General features: G+C 52.3%; 1 protein-coding gene and 1 non-coding gene across 2 annotated transcripts; one reads left to right on the forward strand and one right to left on the reverse strand.

The window, feature by feature from the left end:
• Nucleotides 1-399: 399 nt before the first annotated feature.
• Nucleotides 400-7,545, reverse strand: DMBX1 (diencephalon/mesencephalon homeobox 1). Its single transcript, XM_027537375.1, has 4 exons — nt 7,383-7,545; nt 3,892-4,070; nt 3,288-3,636; nt 400-2,357 (listed from the first exon to the last, which is right to left on the reverse strand). Exons 1-4 carry the CDS (start codon nt 7,534-7,536, stop codon nt 1,915-1,917), a joined length of 1,125 nt encoding a protein of 374 aa, XP_027393176.1. The 5' UTR covers nt 7,537-7,545; the 3' UTR covers nt 400-1,914.
• TRNAY-GUA lies at nt 5,146-5,217 on the forward strand. The gene has a single exon. It is a non-coding gene; the product is annotated as a tRNA-Tyr (tRNA).
• Nucleotides 7,546-12,976: the final 5,431 nt, after the last annotated feature.

Here is a 12,976-nt window from a genome sequence, read left to right on the forward strand (position 1 = left end):
GAGGCTTGTGCCTGCAATACCTTCTGCTACACAGCAGTACAACAGTCATTTTCTAATTTAAACACTGTGCTTTGTGAGAGCCTTTTTGTGGTGGTTGTTAGTTTAACTAAAAACCTCTGCCCTGCAAGGCTGAAAGCACAGATGTGTGGAATGTTAGAGCTGGATAGGATGTTGCTGCTGCTGCTGCTGCTGCTGCTGCTGCTGCTAAGTCACTTCAGTCGTGTCCGACTCTGTGCAATCCCATAGATGGCAGCCCACCAGGCTCCGCTGTCCCTGGGATTCTCCAGGCAAGAACACTGGAGTGGGTTGCCATTTCCTTCTCCAATGCATGAAAGTGAAAAGTAAAATCGCTCAGTCGTGTTCGACTCTTAGTGACCCCATGGACTGCAGCCTACCAGGCTCCTCGGTCCATGGGATTTGCCAGGCAAGAGTACTGGAGTGGGCTGCCATTGCCTTCTCCAGGATAGGATGTTACAGGCCCTCTAATCCAGGTGGGGAGTGGGCACAGAGGCTATGGGCTGACTCAAGGTCATACTGCTTTGAAAGGGAGTTTGCTGAGCTGGGTTCCTGGCCACAAATAGGAACACACCTTTCCATGCCAGCGACTCACTGGACAGAAGCCCTTACTTCGACAGTGGGCTCTGAGACAGGATGCCAGCTGAAGCCCTGAGACTCTGCATTGCCGCATGGTGTGATCCGGAGGTGGAGGACCCTCCCTCCTGGCTCAGTCACACCCTGCCACGGACACTAACTGCAGAACCTCAGGCTCAGGGGCAGAAGACCTTATTCCTCGAAGACACTTCTCTGAAAGCACCCGTGCCCTACTGCCTCCCTCCAACTACGGAAGTCGCACCAGAGAGAGAGGTCTAGAACCCTGTGGTCAGCCCTGGATGAATGCTGGCCCCAGGCTCCTGTTCTGGAGGTTTTACAGCCAGAGATGCTGTCCTTCTACTGTCTGCTCCAGCCTGACTCCTGCCTTCACTCCCCTCCTTCTCAATCTGGGCTAGGGATGGGGAGGGGGCATCTCAAAGCTAGAAAAGACCGAGAACATGCCTTTCTGGACGCAGGCCCAGGTCAGGGGTGGGAACTAGGGCCTCCTCCTGCCTGCCGCTCCAGTGGCTATGGGGTCTCCAGCGAGGGCCGTATCACCTCTACTGGAAGGAGAAGCTGCCTCAAGAGGGTGCAGGCGGGGAGGAGCCAGGAGGCTGAGAAGAAGCAAAAGGAGAGGAACAGGAAGAAGCCAAATGACTAAAACTGAAAAGCCATAACCCCAAACAAAACATAATTTGGGACCGGTCTACATCAACACAGCCAGCACGGAAGAAAGAAAGCAGGGGCAGGAAGAAGAGACACGGTGGGGAGATCCAGAGAGGGGAAGACAGAGGCTGGGGAAAGGAGGAGGAGGAAAGCGGAGACAGAGAGAGAGGAGGGAAGGCCAGAGGGAGAGCAGAAGCTGTAGGCAGAGCTGGGGGAAGGCAGTGGAGAAGCGATGGAGCTGGAGCGGGGCAGGGGGCCTGGGGCAGGCAGATGCCTGAAAATATAGCTTTATATATTTATATTTATATTTCACATTCCACACAGCAACTTACTAGGGGAGGAAGCAGGGGATGGGAGGAGGCGACCCTGAGGCAGGGGTCTGGCCAGCGAGAACCTCTCACTGGGGAAAGCTGGGGGCACTGGCCTCTCACCTCCTCCCCATTCGGCCTCCGTGGGATCCAAGCAGGGCCATGCAGAGGGTGCAGGTGTGGGCTTCACCGAGGGCTGGAGCTTGGGGAGATGGGGGGGCAGGAGGCAGGACTCCAAGGCCCCAGGATCCCTGGGCTCATGAGGTAGCTCCTTGAGAGCCATGTTGGGATGACCCTGGGGCTGGGCTGGGGGAGCCCAAGAGCCCTGGCTGCAGGGGGCGGCCAGCAGTCAGTTAGGCAGCGTATCAAGTCCCAGGGATGCTGCGTGCTGCTTGGCCCGCAGCCGCAGGTTCTCAATGCTTGTGGTTTTACTGTTCAGGGCAGCTGAGGCAGGCGCCAGGCCTGCGGGGGGCGCAGGCAGCAGCGGGGACCCCCACACGCCCTGGTGGGCAGCGGCGGCCGCGGACAGCGACTGGTAGTACGACTGGCAGTGCAGTGAGCCCAGCGGGGCCACGTTGACGCCCAGGTAGGGCACGGCGGCCGCGGCGGTGGGGGCCGGGCCCCCCACTTCGAAGGACGAGTAGTGCACCAGGTTGCTGGTGGCGGCCATGTGCTGGCGGAACTGCTCCTGCAGACGGAAGAGGCTCAGCGGGGAGGAGGAGTAGGAGTGGGAGGGGCCCAGCAGGCCGGCCCCCGGGGCTGCAGGCGTCAGGGCCAGGCTGCCCGGGGAGTCTGCAAGCAGAGAATCAAGAACCGGGGACTCAGGACAAGGGTGCTGGTCTGCCAGGAGGGGCTCCCCCGGCCTCGCCTCCCACTTGGCACTGTAGACAAGACGGGCTGTGGCTGAAATCATATCCACCCATCTCAGCCCGGGTGTCCCCAGAATCCTGGGAGGGAGGAACCCAAGCTTCCTGATGGCATGGACTCTGCCAGGGCCCTCATGTCTGACATCTTAGGGAGTCTCCTTTTCTTGTTTTGGTTTTTGCTGTTTGTTGGGTTTGGTGGGACAAAAGAGTTCTATTGACTCTCAAAATCGCTACAACAGAATCAGACTGACAAAGGGAATGGCTGAGCCATAAGCAAATTGGGTGGTACTGAAGTGTTCCACCCCAAGATTCTTGTTCTTTCCAAGGCTGTGCCTCCCCTTTCCCTCGCCTGTCTGTGGTGCCCCTTCCCCTCCAGCTCTCAGCTCACAGCCCCGTCCCCTCCCTGCCTGGATGCAGGGTTTGTGACTGAGGTAATGCTTCCTGCCAGGGCTCTGCTCCTTCAAAAAACACAGCCCAGAGCCTCTGCTACATGTGGGGATCTCTGGTACTCGTGTAGCACTCACTCAGTATGCACTGGCACATCTGTGCTGTTGTTAACGTACTGCACTGATAAATAGCTTCTACCCTGAGCTCCTCAAGTATCCCTCCCCTGCCACACAGCCCCTCCCCCCAAAATTCCCTTGACCTTGCCATGATTCAGCGACTAAAGGGGGATCACCTGGCATGGACCTGCTTGGCCGTGTCCTTTCTCTGGGTCAGGGCCAGTGCCACGTGTCCAGGGTTAACTCTATTTCTGCTCTGACACCTCTGGCAGAGCCAGGCCCCTGGGCAGCTAGACCTGGCCATTCTCCCTAGGCGGGGTCCCAGACCACCCATAGCCCCTGCCAAGCCTCACCTGCCTTGGGGCTGCCCCTCTTGCAGCCCAGCCCCTTGCTCTCAGCCCCAGGGCTCTTCTCAGTCTTGGGATCCTCAGCCCCTGCCTGGGGGTCTTCCTCCCGGTCAGGCTGGTCTTCAGGGGCCGACTCACTGGCTGACTGCTCAGACAGGCTCAGGTGAAGCTCAGCAGGGGGGTCGCCACTGGGCAGGTTGGGGGGCTGGTCAGTCTCCAGCTGGGTGTCTGGGGTCGGGGCCTCGGTCTTGCCTTCCCCATGGGAGCCCTCAGCCTCCTTCTGCTTCTGGAGCTGCTCTTTCTGCAGGCTGCGCTGCTTCTTCCGGAACTTGGCCCTGCGGTTCTTGAACCACACCTGGGAACCGGGAGAGGGGCCGCAGGAATGGGAGGGGATGCAGCGGAGTCATGGAGCAGGGTACTCCCCAAGGGAGGATGTGCAGGATAAGGTCGCCCGCCCTCTGGGAAACACGCACCCACAATCCCTTCCCTCCCCTCCTGTCACCGCAGCCATTCATGGAGACACCGGGTGCAGTTTGAAATGCTGGCTCCTGGGCAGTGAGAAACCAGCCAGTGGGCTGGTGCTTGTCTGCAAGGTCTAGCTGGGCCTTACCTGCACCCGAGCCTCAGGCAGGTTGGTGCACATGGCCAGCCTCTCACGCATCACCACGTCCGGGTAGTGAGTCTTCTGGAAGGTCTTTTCCAGGGCCTCGAGCTGCTGAGCTGTGAACGCCGTGCGGCTGCGACGCTGTTTGCGGTGCTGTGAGCCATAGCGGGCCTCCAAGATGATGTCTTGAAATGTACAGCCGTTGGAGGGCAAGGAGAGGGGGCCCATTTAATTATGGGAAATAGGTTTTAAATCTTACCCTGCTCTGACCTACTGTGGTCCTGCCAGAGCTAGACCCTGGTCTCTTCCCCATGGAAATCACCCATTTCCTCTCCATGTAGCTGGATTTTCAAGATCACTCCACACTATCATTTACTATCAGGCCACTCAGTTGTGTCTGACTCTTTTCGACCCCATGGACTGTAGCATACCAGGCTCCTCTGTCCGTGGGATTTTCCAGGCAAAGGTACTGGAGTGGGTTGCCATTCCCTTCTCCAGAGGATCTTCCCAACCCAGGGATCGAACCCGGGTCTCCCACACTGCAGGCAGACGCTAAATTTACCGTCTGAGCCATTTGGTAGGAAGTTACTATCAGGCCCAATGAGCTTTAATTCATCTCTAAGAATGGCTGTTAGGAATATGCCTGAGGGGGATCTTCCTTATTTGGTTTGAGGTGGGTAGGTGGGTGGGTTGGCTTTACCCTAAAATCCATAAATTCCTAAGATAATAAGATATAACATTCTGAGAGTACAAGATGCTGGCAATTTGGAAGTCCATGTCACAAAAGTTCTAAGAGCCAATGACCCTTAGATTCTGGATACCAACAGAATATCACACTGACCATGAGAAGCCAGGCCGTGAGCTTGGGACCTATCTGCAAGGTCTTGTTAGGAGGAGTCTGACTAAGTAGATGGAATTCACTGGCTCTTGATCTTGTGTCCTCTGGCTATGAACTTCATCATCCCAGCCTATGAATCTCTGATGGTAGGACCTGAGGCCTTGGTTTTATATCTCCTCAACAGAAAGGCTGGCTCTGGCAGGGCTGGCAACCTCAGAAAGGCTAGTTGCGTGCAGTCTTGGCCCTTCTAGCTGCTTTCTCCAAGAGGTAAGGACAAAGAGAGCAGGTACTAACCACCACCACAGGCTAGGAGAGGAGACAGGCCTGGTAGACCACAGATTCCACAGTCCTGCCCATGTGCTGAGAACGTGAATCTCCCAGCATATATATCTGCCTGGGGTTGCTATCTATCCTCCTGCTCTTCCCTGATAGCTCAGTTGGTAAAGTATCTGCCTGTAGTGCAGGAGACCTGGGTTCAATCCCTAGGTAGGGAAGATCCCCTGGAGAAGGGAATGGCAACCCACTCCAGTATTCTTGCCTGGAGAATCCCATGGACAGAGGAGGCTGGTGGGCTACGGTCCATGGGGTCACAAAGAGTCGGACATGACTGAGTGACTTTCACTTTCACACTCCTGCTCTTCTGCTTGACTAGTCCTGGGATGATGGACAGTCAACTTCTCTTTCCCGGCCTCCCATCACTCATAAGTGGGCCCTGGACTATCTATGCTGAAGGGAACCCAAGCTGCATCAGCCTTTGCACAGGGCTGCCTGCACTTCAGGGACTGGGAAGTCAACACAACACTCTAAACGAGGAAGGAGGTAGCTGGGTCTCCAGAAAGCCTCAGACTTTGGGCTGCTCCTTCTTCAGTGTAAAGAGGGAGCCCTGAACTCCACACAAACCAGCACTAATCCCAACCTGGACTGAGCCCCAAGCTCATGCTGGTTACACTGGGGAAGGGGAAGGAGAGAACCCCTCTCAGTGGAACCCTGGGTGCAGGAGCAACAGCTCAGCATCCTGCTGCTGGCTCCAGGAGCTGTAAGTGAGGGCAGGGGGTTGCCACCTGGGAGACCAGGCTGTCTGCACCATCAGCAAAACCTCCTGCTGGAAAGCAAGGCCTCCATACGAGGGCCCGCCTGGAGCTCGTGTGCCTCCTCCTAATTTAAGATTAGAGTTGTGGTGGGAGCACTGAATACTCCACTTCCTCTGTCCCTGACCTTTCTTCTCTGAGCTCTGGAACATGGTCAGGATCTATAATGTCACCACCAGGCCAGGCACAGGGAACTCACTCCAAACCAGAGAAGCAGCCATAGCCGGGCAGGCCTGCACACACATTCCTACACTGGAGACTGATGCTCATCCACAGAAGGTGACCAGGGGCTCGGTTTCATCCTCTGAGCCCTTCCCAGAGCCTTGCAGGGTGGCTGCCCCACCCTCCTTGTCAGGCCAGATCCCCTGCCCAGGCCTCACAGCTCATCCTAGTTCTGTGCCTTTCTCATGCTAGTCCCCCTTCCTTACCCTTTTAAGGCTGGGCTCCTGCCGCATGCCCTCCAGGAAGCCCTCCCAGCTGATCATGCTTCTCTGGTCTGCCCCACCACTTGATCCTGGCCACATTCTTTCTGCTGTGCCCTCTCATGGGTATATGGGCACCTGGCCTCCCTGGAAGTACCCTAAAGCCCTCCCAGGACCATCTGGCACAGGCCCAAAGCAGTTCATCTGCTGCTTGAGGTTTGGCCTGGGACAGGATGGGGTGGGTGGCTTCACCTCTCAGGAACTTAGGTTCCCCACCCAAGCCATCAAATCCTTCCCATGTTCACTGAGGGACTCTCACGGCAGAGCAACCATGGGTGAACAGGAGTAGTGGGGACCAGGCTGGAGCTCCCTCATGGGTGCTTCCCACAGGACCTGGATAATAATTTCCTCTGAGCACCCACTAGTCCCTGCTGAATACCCTACATGTGTTATCTCAAGTAATGTCCCCACCATCCTATGGAATGGGCCCTACCATGTTCCCTGTTTATAAAGGGGAAGCTGAGGTTCAGAGAAGAGAGGAGAGTGGGCAGACCCTACAATGATGGCAAGTCTGCAACTTCAAAGCTCAGATCTTTAGCCATAAGATCCCATTCTAATCTCCCACCCCAGCCCTGCCTAAATTTAGCCTCACTGAGCCTCCGTTTCCTTATCCATACAATGGAGATAATAACCTCCCTTTACTGGAGTTGAATGGTTTGATGCACAGAGAGACAAAGAGCAACTCACTCCGTGCCTGGCCACACAATCAGTGATCAAAATGTGGGCGCTGTTACAGAAGTGGCTCCTGGGGCATTCTGGCATTTCCCAGCTGGAAGGCTCTGGGCTAGTCCCTTACCTCCTACCTCAGTCTCTCCACCTGTGAGAGGCTACTGGGCCCCTCCCCCCGAGGGCTGTTAAGGAAATGTGAAGGAAGGCACAGGGCAGCTCCAGGGTTCAGGGCCCAGGCAAACATGGGTAGTCTGGATACGCACACAGATTTTGAATTGACATCTCCCTGTGCCATAAGTCACCTGGGTCTTCCTGAGTTTCATTCCCAGTGCTCCCTCCTGCCTTCACCTTCCAGACAGAGCCTTGTCCCCCAGATCTCTCCTCCACCCTGCAGCCGCCATCCCCACAAACGGCCCTTACCAGCCAGGCGCTCGGCCAGTGTGAGTGCATGCACTGAGGGCCGGTAGTCGGGGGCGTGCTGGGCCTGCTGGGCCGCCTGCTGGTGCAGGTTGTACATGGTGCTGAGCGAGTTCATGGCATGCAGCGAGTAGCCATTCACCCCGTAGTGCTGCATTGCGGCATGTGCCTGCAGATGGGCGAAAGGGAAGGGACATGAGGCCATGCGGTCACACTCTACCCTGGGGAAGACACCACCCCTGGCCCAGACCTTGGATGCCCACCTCACCCCTGAGCTTCTGCCATCTCATGGAAAAGAGGCCCGCCTTGCCCATAGCTAAGAGCCAAAGGGCTCCTGCCTCTATTTATTTATTCAATCAGCCTCTCATTCATTGATTCACACAGCAGGACTTGTGTAGGGCTTAATGCTCTGGGCCCTGGAGTCAGATTGCCTGAGCTGGACTCTCAACCACCTGCAGGCTTTCTGGCTTTTATAAGTCACTTAACTTCCCTGACCTTCAGTTTCTCCATCTGCAAAATGGGGTGACAGTACTTATTTCATGGGGTCATTGCAAGGATTAAGAGAAGCCTTTACAATAAATAGGGTCTGGTATGTAGGGTATGCTCGAACACGTTAGTCATTGGGATTCAACAATCTGTTTGCTGCTTCATTCGGTCATCTCTTCATTAATCACCCAGGCACCTATTCATTTGCACCTCACACACATATTATTTGTTCAACAAAAAGCCAAGGAGGCTCACGGGACCAAGTCCAGAGCTGGACTGGGAACACTGAGGCATTTGCTCTGGTGAGATAGTGGACTACAACCCTCATGCACCACACAGCTTTAAGAACACTGTTTTAAGTTCTTTAAGTTCTTTAAGCTTTAAGAACATAGTAACAGTGTTACTTTGACTGCCATACACAGACTGCCATTGCCTCCCTCTATTCTCACCATGTGTCCAAGAAGCAAGCAGGCCAAGAGCAAATGAACTCCATTTACAGATGAGTCTACTGAGGCTTGGAGAAAGAGCAGTGACATGTTGAGGCCACACAGCCCATGCAGGGCCTCCTTCACCCCATAGCACTTCAGCCTCATTCTTTGGCGGCCAATGCATCGGAGAGCACATCCCTTCTGCTGAGGTGGCTCGGATCAGCACAAGGCTGCCGGGGCCCCACCAGCCCCAGGGCTCCTCCGGACCCTCCCAGTCCTTCTGCCCACCAAGTGTTGCCCTGAAATGTCAGTTTTGGAATGTGGACCATTTGACAAGAGAAAGACCATGTCCAGGTGTCTTGGCTCCCTACCCTCACTGAAGTGGACATATCACCAAACATCCATAGCACACACACGCGCACACATGCACACACATACTTCATGCACAGACACATATGCAGACACTCTTCACATACACACAAATTCATCAACAATCACAAATGCAATGTCATTATTCCCACAGTTGCACACATACACATTCTCACAGATACCTATCCACACAGCATATGTATCTACACACAAACCTGACGCTCATACACTTTCATATATTACACATATTCATTCAGCAGAGACTCATTAAGCACCCGCCTACTAAGTACCAAAGTCCTTGCCTTTGTGGAATTTTTTTGGCCACACTGAGAGGCATACAGTATCTTAGTTCCCCGACCAGGGATTGAACCCATGTCCTCTGCAGTGGAATTGCAGAGTCTTAACACTGGATCACCAAGGAAGTCCTACCTTCATGGAATTTACCTCCCAAGCAGGGAAGGCTATAAAACCAATAAACCTATATAAATAAAGTCAGACAGGAATAAGTACTCTGAAGAAAAATAGAGCAGAGGAAGAGCATATCAAGAGGAAAGGTGAGGCTGTTTTAGGACATATGGTCAGGAAAGGGCTCTCTGATATTCAAAATAAGCCATGTGAATTTTACTGGGGTGGGGGGAGACTTTCCAGGTAAAAGGAACAGCAAGGACAAAGTCCCTGAGGCATGAACAACTTGGTATGTGTGCGGAACGGCAAGGAAACCAGGGTAGCTGGAGCTCAGAGGGGGAGAGGGGCAAGTGGATGAGACGAGGTGGGAGGGAGAGAAGGGGCCAGATCCCAGAGGGCTTCACGGCCCATGTAAAGAGTTTGAATTTTATCCTGACTGTGATGGGAAGCTCCTGGATGGCCTTGAATAACATGATTTGTTGTTAAAACCTCACTTTGCTGTTGTATGGAGATCAGACTGCAGAGGGTCAAGAAGAGATCAGACTGCAGAGGGTCAAGAATCCCTGGACTGGATTCACTGAAGAATCCAGCCCAGGGGCCAAAGGGCTTTCCACTCAGGCAGGATGGGTGGAGGTGGGGAGAGTCAGGACATGGTATGAAGGCAGAATTGACATGACTGCTGATAGGTTAGTTTTAAGATGTGAGGAAAAGAGGGCAAAAAAGATGACAAGTGGACTGGGCTATTGAGTGAAGATGAAATTAAGACACTTGCTCCTTGGAAAAGCTATGACAAACCCAGACAACATATTAAAAAGCAGAGGCATTAATTTGCCAACAAAGGTCTGAATAGTCAAAACTATGGTTTTTCCAGTAGTCATGTATGGATATGAGAGTTGGACCATAAAGAAGGCTGAGCACCGAAGAATTAAAGCTTTTGAACTGTGGTGTTGGAGAAGACTCCTGAGAGTCCCTTGGACTGCAAGAAGATCAAACCAGTCCATCCTAAAGGAAATCAGCCCTGAATATTCATTGGAAGGACTGATGCTGAAGCTGAAACTCCAATACTTTGGCCACCTGATGCAAACAGCCAACTCTCTAGAAAAGATCCTGATACTGGGAAAGATTGAAGGCAGGAGAACAGGGGGACAACAGAGGATGGGATGGTTGGATGACATCACCGACTCAATGGACATGAGTTTGAGCAAGCTCTGGGAGTTGGTGAAGGACAGGGAAGCCTGGTGTACTGCAGTCCATGGGGTGGCAAAGAGTCGGACACGTCTGAGCAACTGAACAACTGAGTGAAGATGGATCTTTTCCCGAATTGCAAGCTCTTGGAGAGAAGCAGGCCTGGGAAGGAGTGGAGGAGAATGAAACCAGGCTTTGGGGGGACATTGTTGTTGCTGCTGTTTAGTCGCCAAGTCATGTCTGACTCTTTTGTGACCCCATAGACTGTAGCATGCCAGGCCCCTCTGTCCATGGGGTTTCCCAGGCAAGAGTACTTTAGTGAGTTGACGTTTCCTTCTCCAGGGGAATCTTCCCAACCCAGGGATAGAATGCACGTCTCCTGCATTGGCAGGTGGATTCTTTACCACTGAGCCACCTGGGAAGCCTTCTGGGGACATGATAGGTATAAAATATGGCTGACTTCCAAGTAAGAATGTTAAGTTGGGGGCAGTTCCCTAGTGGTCCAGTGGTTAGGACTGTTGCTTCCATTGCAGGGGGCATGGTTCAACCCCTAGTTGGGGAACTAAGATCTCACAAACCACGTAGCACCACTAGAAAAGAAAAAAGAATGTTAAACCGGTAGCTGGATGTAAGATCGGGAGCTGAGGTTTGGGTTTACAGGTTTCTGAGTGGACACTCACCCAAGACACCTACCAACAACACTTACTCACAGAATCCCACTCCATGCACCATAAACATGACCCCAAAGGCAGACATATAGGAGAAGAGAATGATGGGACAGAATAAAATGTTTAACCATTTGTGTAACAGAATATACCGTAAACAAAGCCAAAAGGCAAACAACAAACCTGGGCGAGAACTTGCTGTACGTGACATAGCAAAACTGACCAAAAAATAAATAGCACAAATAAAAACAAAACAGAATGCCCATAAGATATAAAGAGCTCTTATATAGAAACAAAAAGATGGTCACCTTAATAAAAGATGAGCTAAGACCTTCCCTGGTGGTCCAGTGGTTAAGAATCCACCTGCCGATGTAGGGGACTCAGGTTCCATCCCTGGTTGGGGAACTAAGATCCCATATGCTTTGGGGAAACTAAACTCACACACCTCAATTACACCACAGTTACAGAGCCTACACACTCTGGAGCCCACGCTCTGAAATAAGAGAAGCCCACACACCACAACAAAGACCCAGCATGACCAAAATAAAAATAAAACACGGGCTAAGTAAATGAGGAGACAACTTATTAAGGGAGAAAAATAGCTGTCTGATATATGACAAAAAAAGCTCAGCCTTCCTTGTAACCAAAGAAATAAAAACAGAAACAATAAAATAAGAATTTTTACCAGTTTAGCAAATACGAAGAAAAACGATTACGCAGGGTTATTGAGGGGAGCGAGAAATGGTCCTTTTCCTACCTCACTGGCAAAAGAGCTCTTTCATCCTTGCATCAAAAGTCTTTAGAGAGAGCATCTCTGGACTCAACAATTCCATTTCCAGAAATTTATCCTTCAACTACACAGAGATATGGATATAAGAATATTTATGATGGTTCTGCTTATGATGGCAAACAACTGGAATCCTCACTGTCCATAGAGAGAGGATTAGTTCAGTAAATGAGGAAACAGTCACAAGCGCCATGGAAGACAGTGCCACGGTTTAAAACAATGATGTGTATCTGTATATGCTGATGCTCACAGTATACTGGTGACTGAAAGAAACAGGTAACAGTATGCATGAGGTGATCCCATTTCTGTAATATATGTATGTATAAATATGCAGAGGAAAGAAATATGGAAGTAACACAGAACTAACAGAGGTTATCTCTGGGAGTCAGCAGATGGGATTACAGGTGATCTTCACACTCAAATTCTTTCCTTCTTTCTTTAAAAAAAAAAAATTATTTATTTGACTGCGTTGGCTGTGGCTCTCAGACTTAGCTGCCCCATAGCCTGTGGGATGTCAGTTCCCCAACCAGGGATAGAAGCCAAGTCCCCTGCATTCCAAGGTGGATTCTTAACCACTGGATCCCAGGGAAGTCCCCTTTCTTTCTTTTTTTTGAGAGTGGGGATGGGGGAGGGTTATCTTTGTGTTTCTAGGGATGTGGAAACAGAGCCGGTCTCCAAAAGGTGTCACAAGGGCCAGGTGGGAAAGAGGAAGAAGGGTTTAGAAGTGATTTTATTCATCCCCCATCCCCTTGCTGGGCTGGAATGCTCCCCCCCCCGCCCCCGCAACCAAACTCAGGAGCTATGTTGCCTTAAAACTAGCTGCTGTTAATGTGGTAAGTGACATTTTAATTGACTTAATTATTGCTGATCTCACATTTTTTGATGGACGACAAGTCTTTATTAATAGAACCCAGGAGCACTGCTTCTCTCCAACCTCAACCGCTGGCCCTCTGAAGGCCTCCAGAAGCTTCCCAGTCTGACATCTCCCCTCCCTCTCCCTCCAGCCTGATGCCCTCCCTTCCCCCGCTTGTCACCTCCGTGCCTTTGTGCCCACTGCGCCTCCACCTGAGATGGCACTGCCCTTCCTGCCCCTGGACCTGATAAAGCCCCAGTGACACCTACTCTTCAGAAACCGGGCCTTCCCCACCTGCCCCTGAGAAGGTATCTCTCTCCTCTTCAGGTTCCACATAACTACTCTCCGATCCTAGAAAGAACAGTAACAGAAACAGCAGCAGCTGTCATTTACTGGACGCACTGAGCAGGCACCACACA

The sequence above is a fragment of the Bos indicus x Bos taurus genome, chromosome 3 (assembly GCF_003369695.1).
Source record: "Bos indicus x Bos taurus breed Angus x Brahman F1 hybrid chromosome 3, Bos_hybrid_MaternalHap_v2.0, whole genome shotgun sequence".
Lineage (NCBI taxonomy): Eukaryota > Metazoa > Chordata > Mammalia > Artiodactyla > Bovidae > Bos > Bos indicus x Bos taurus.

What these genes read in the sequence shown, in the direction of transcription:
- DMBX1 (XM_027537375.1), bottom strand. Translation starts at nt 7,536, where the DNA reads ATGCAGCACTACGGGGTGAATGGCTACTCGCTGCATGCCATGAACTCG. An exon ending in ACTGGCCGAGCGCCTGGCTG is followed by an intron (nt 4,071 to 7,382) that starts GTAAGGGCCGTT and finishes GTACATTTCAAG; the next exon opens with ACATCATCTTGGAGGCCCGC. An exon ending in TGCCTGAGGCTCGGGTGCAG is followed by an intron (nt 3,637 to 3,891) that starts GTAAGGCCCAGC and finishes CCCGGTTCCCAG; the next exon opens with GTGTGGTTCAAGAACCGCAG.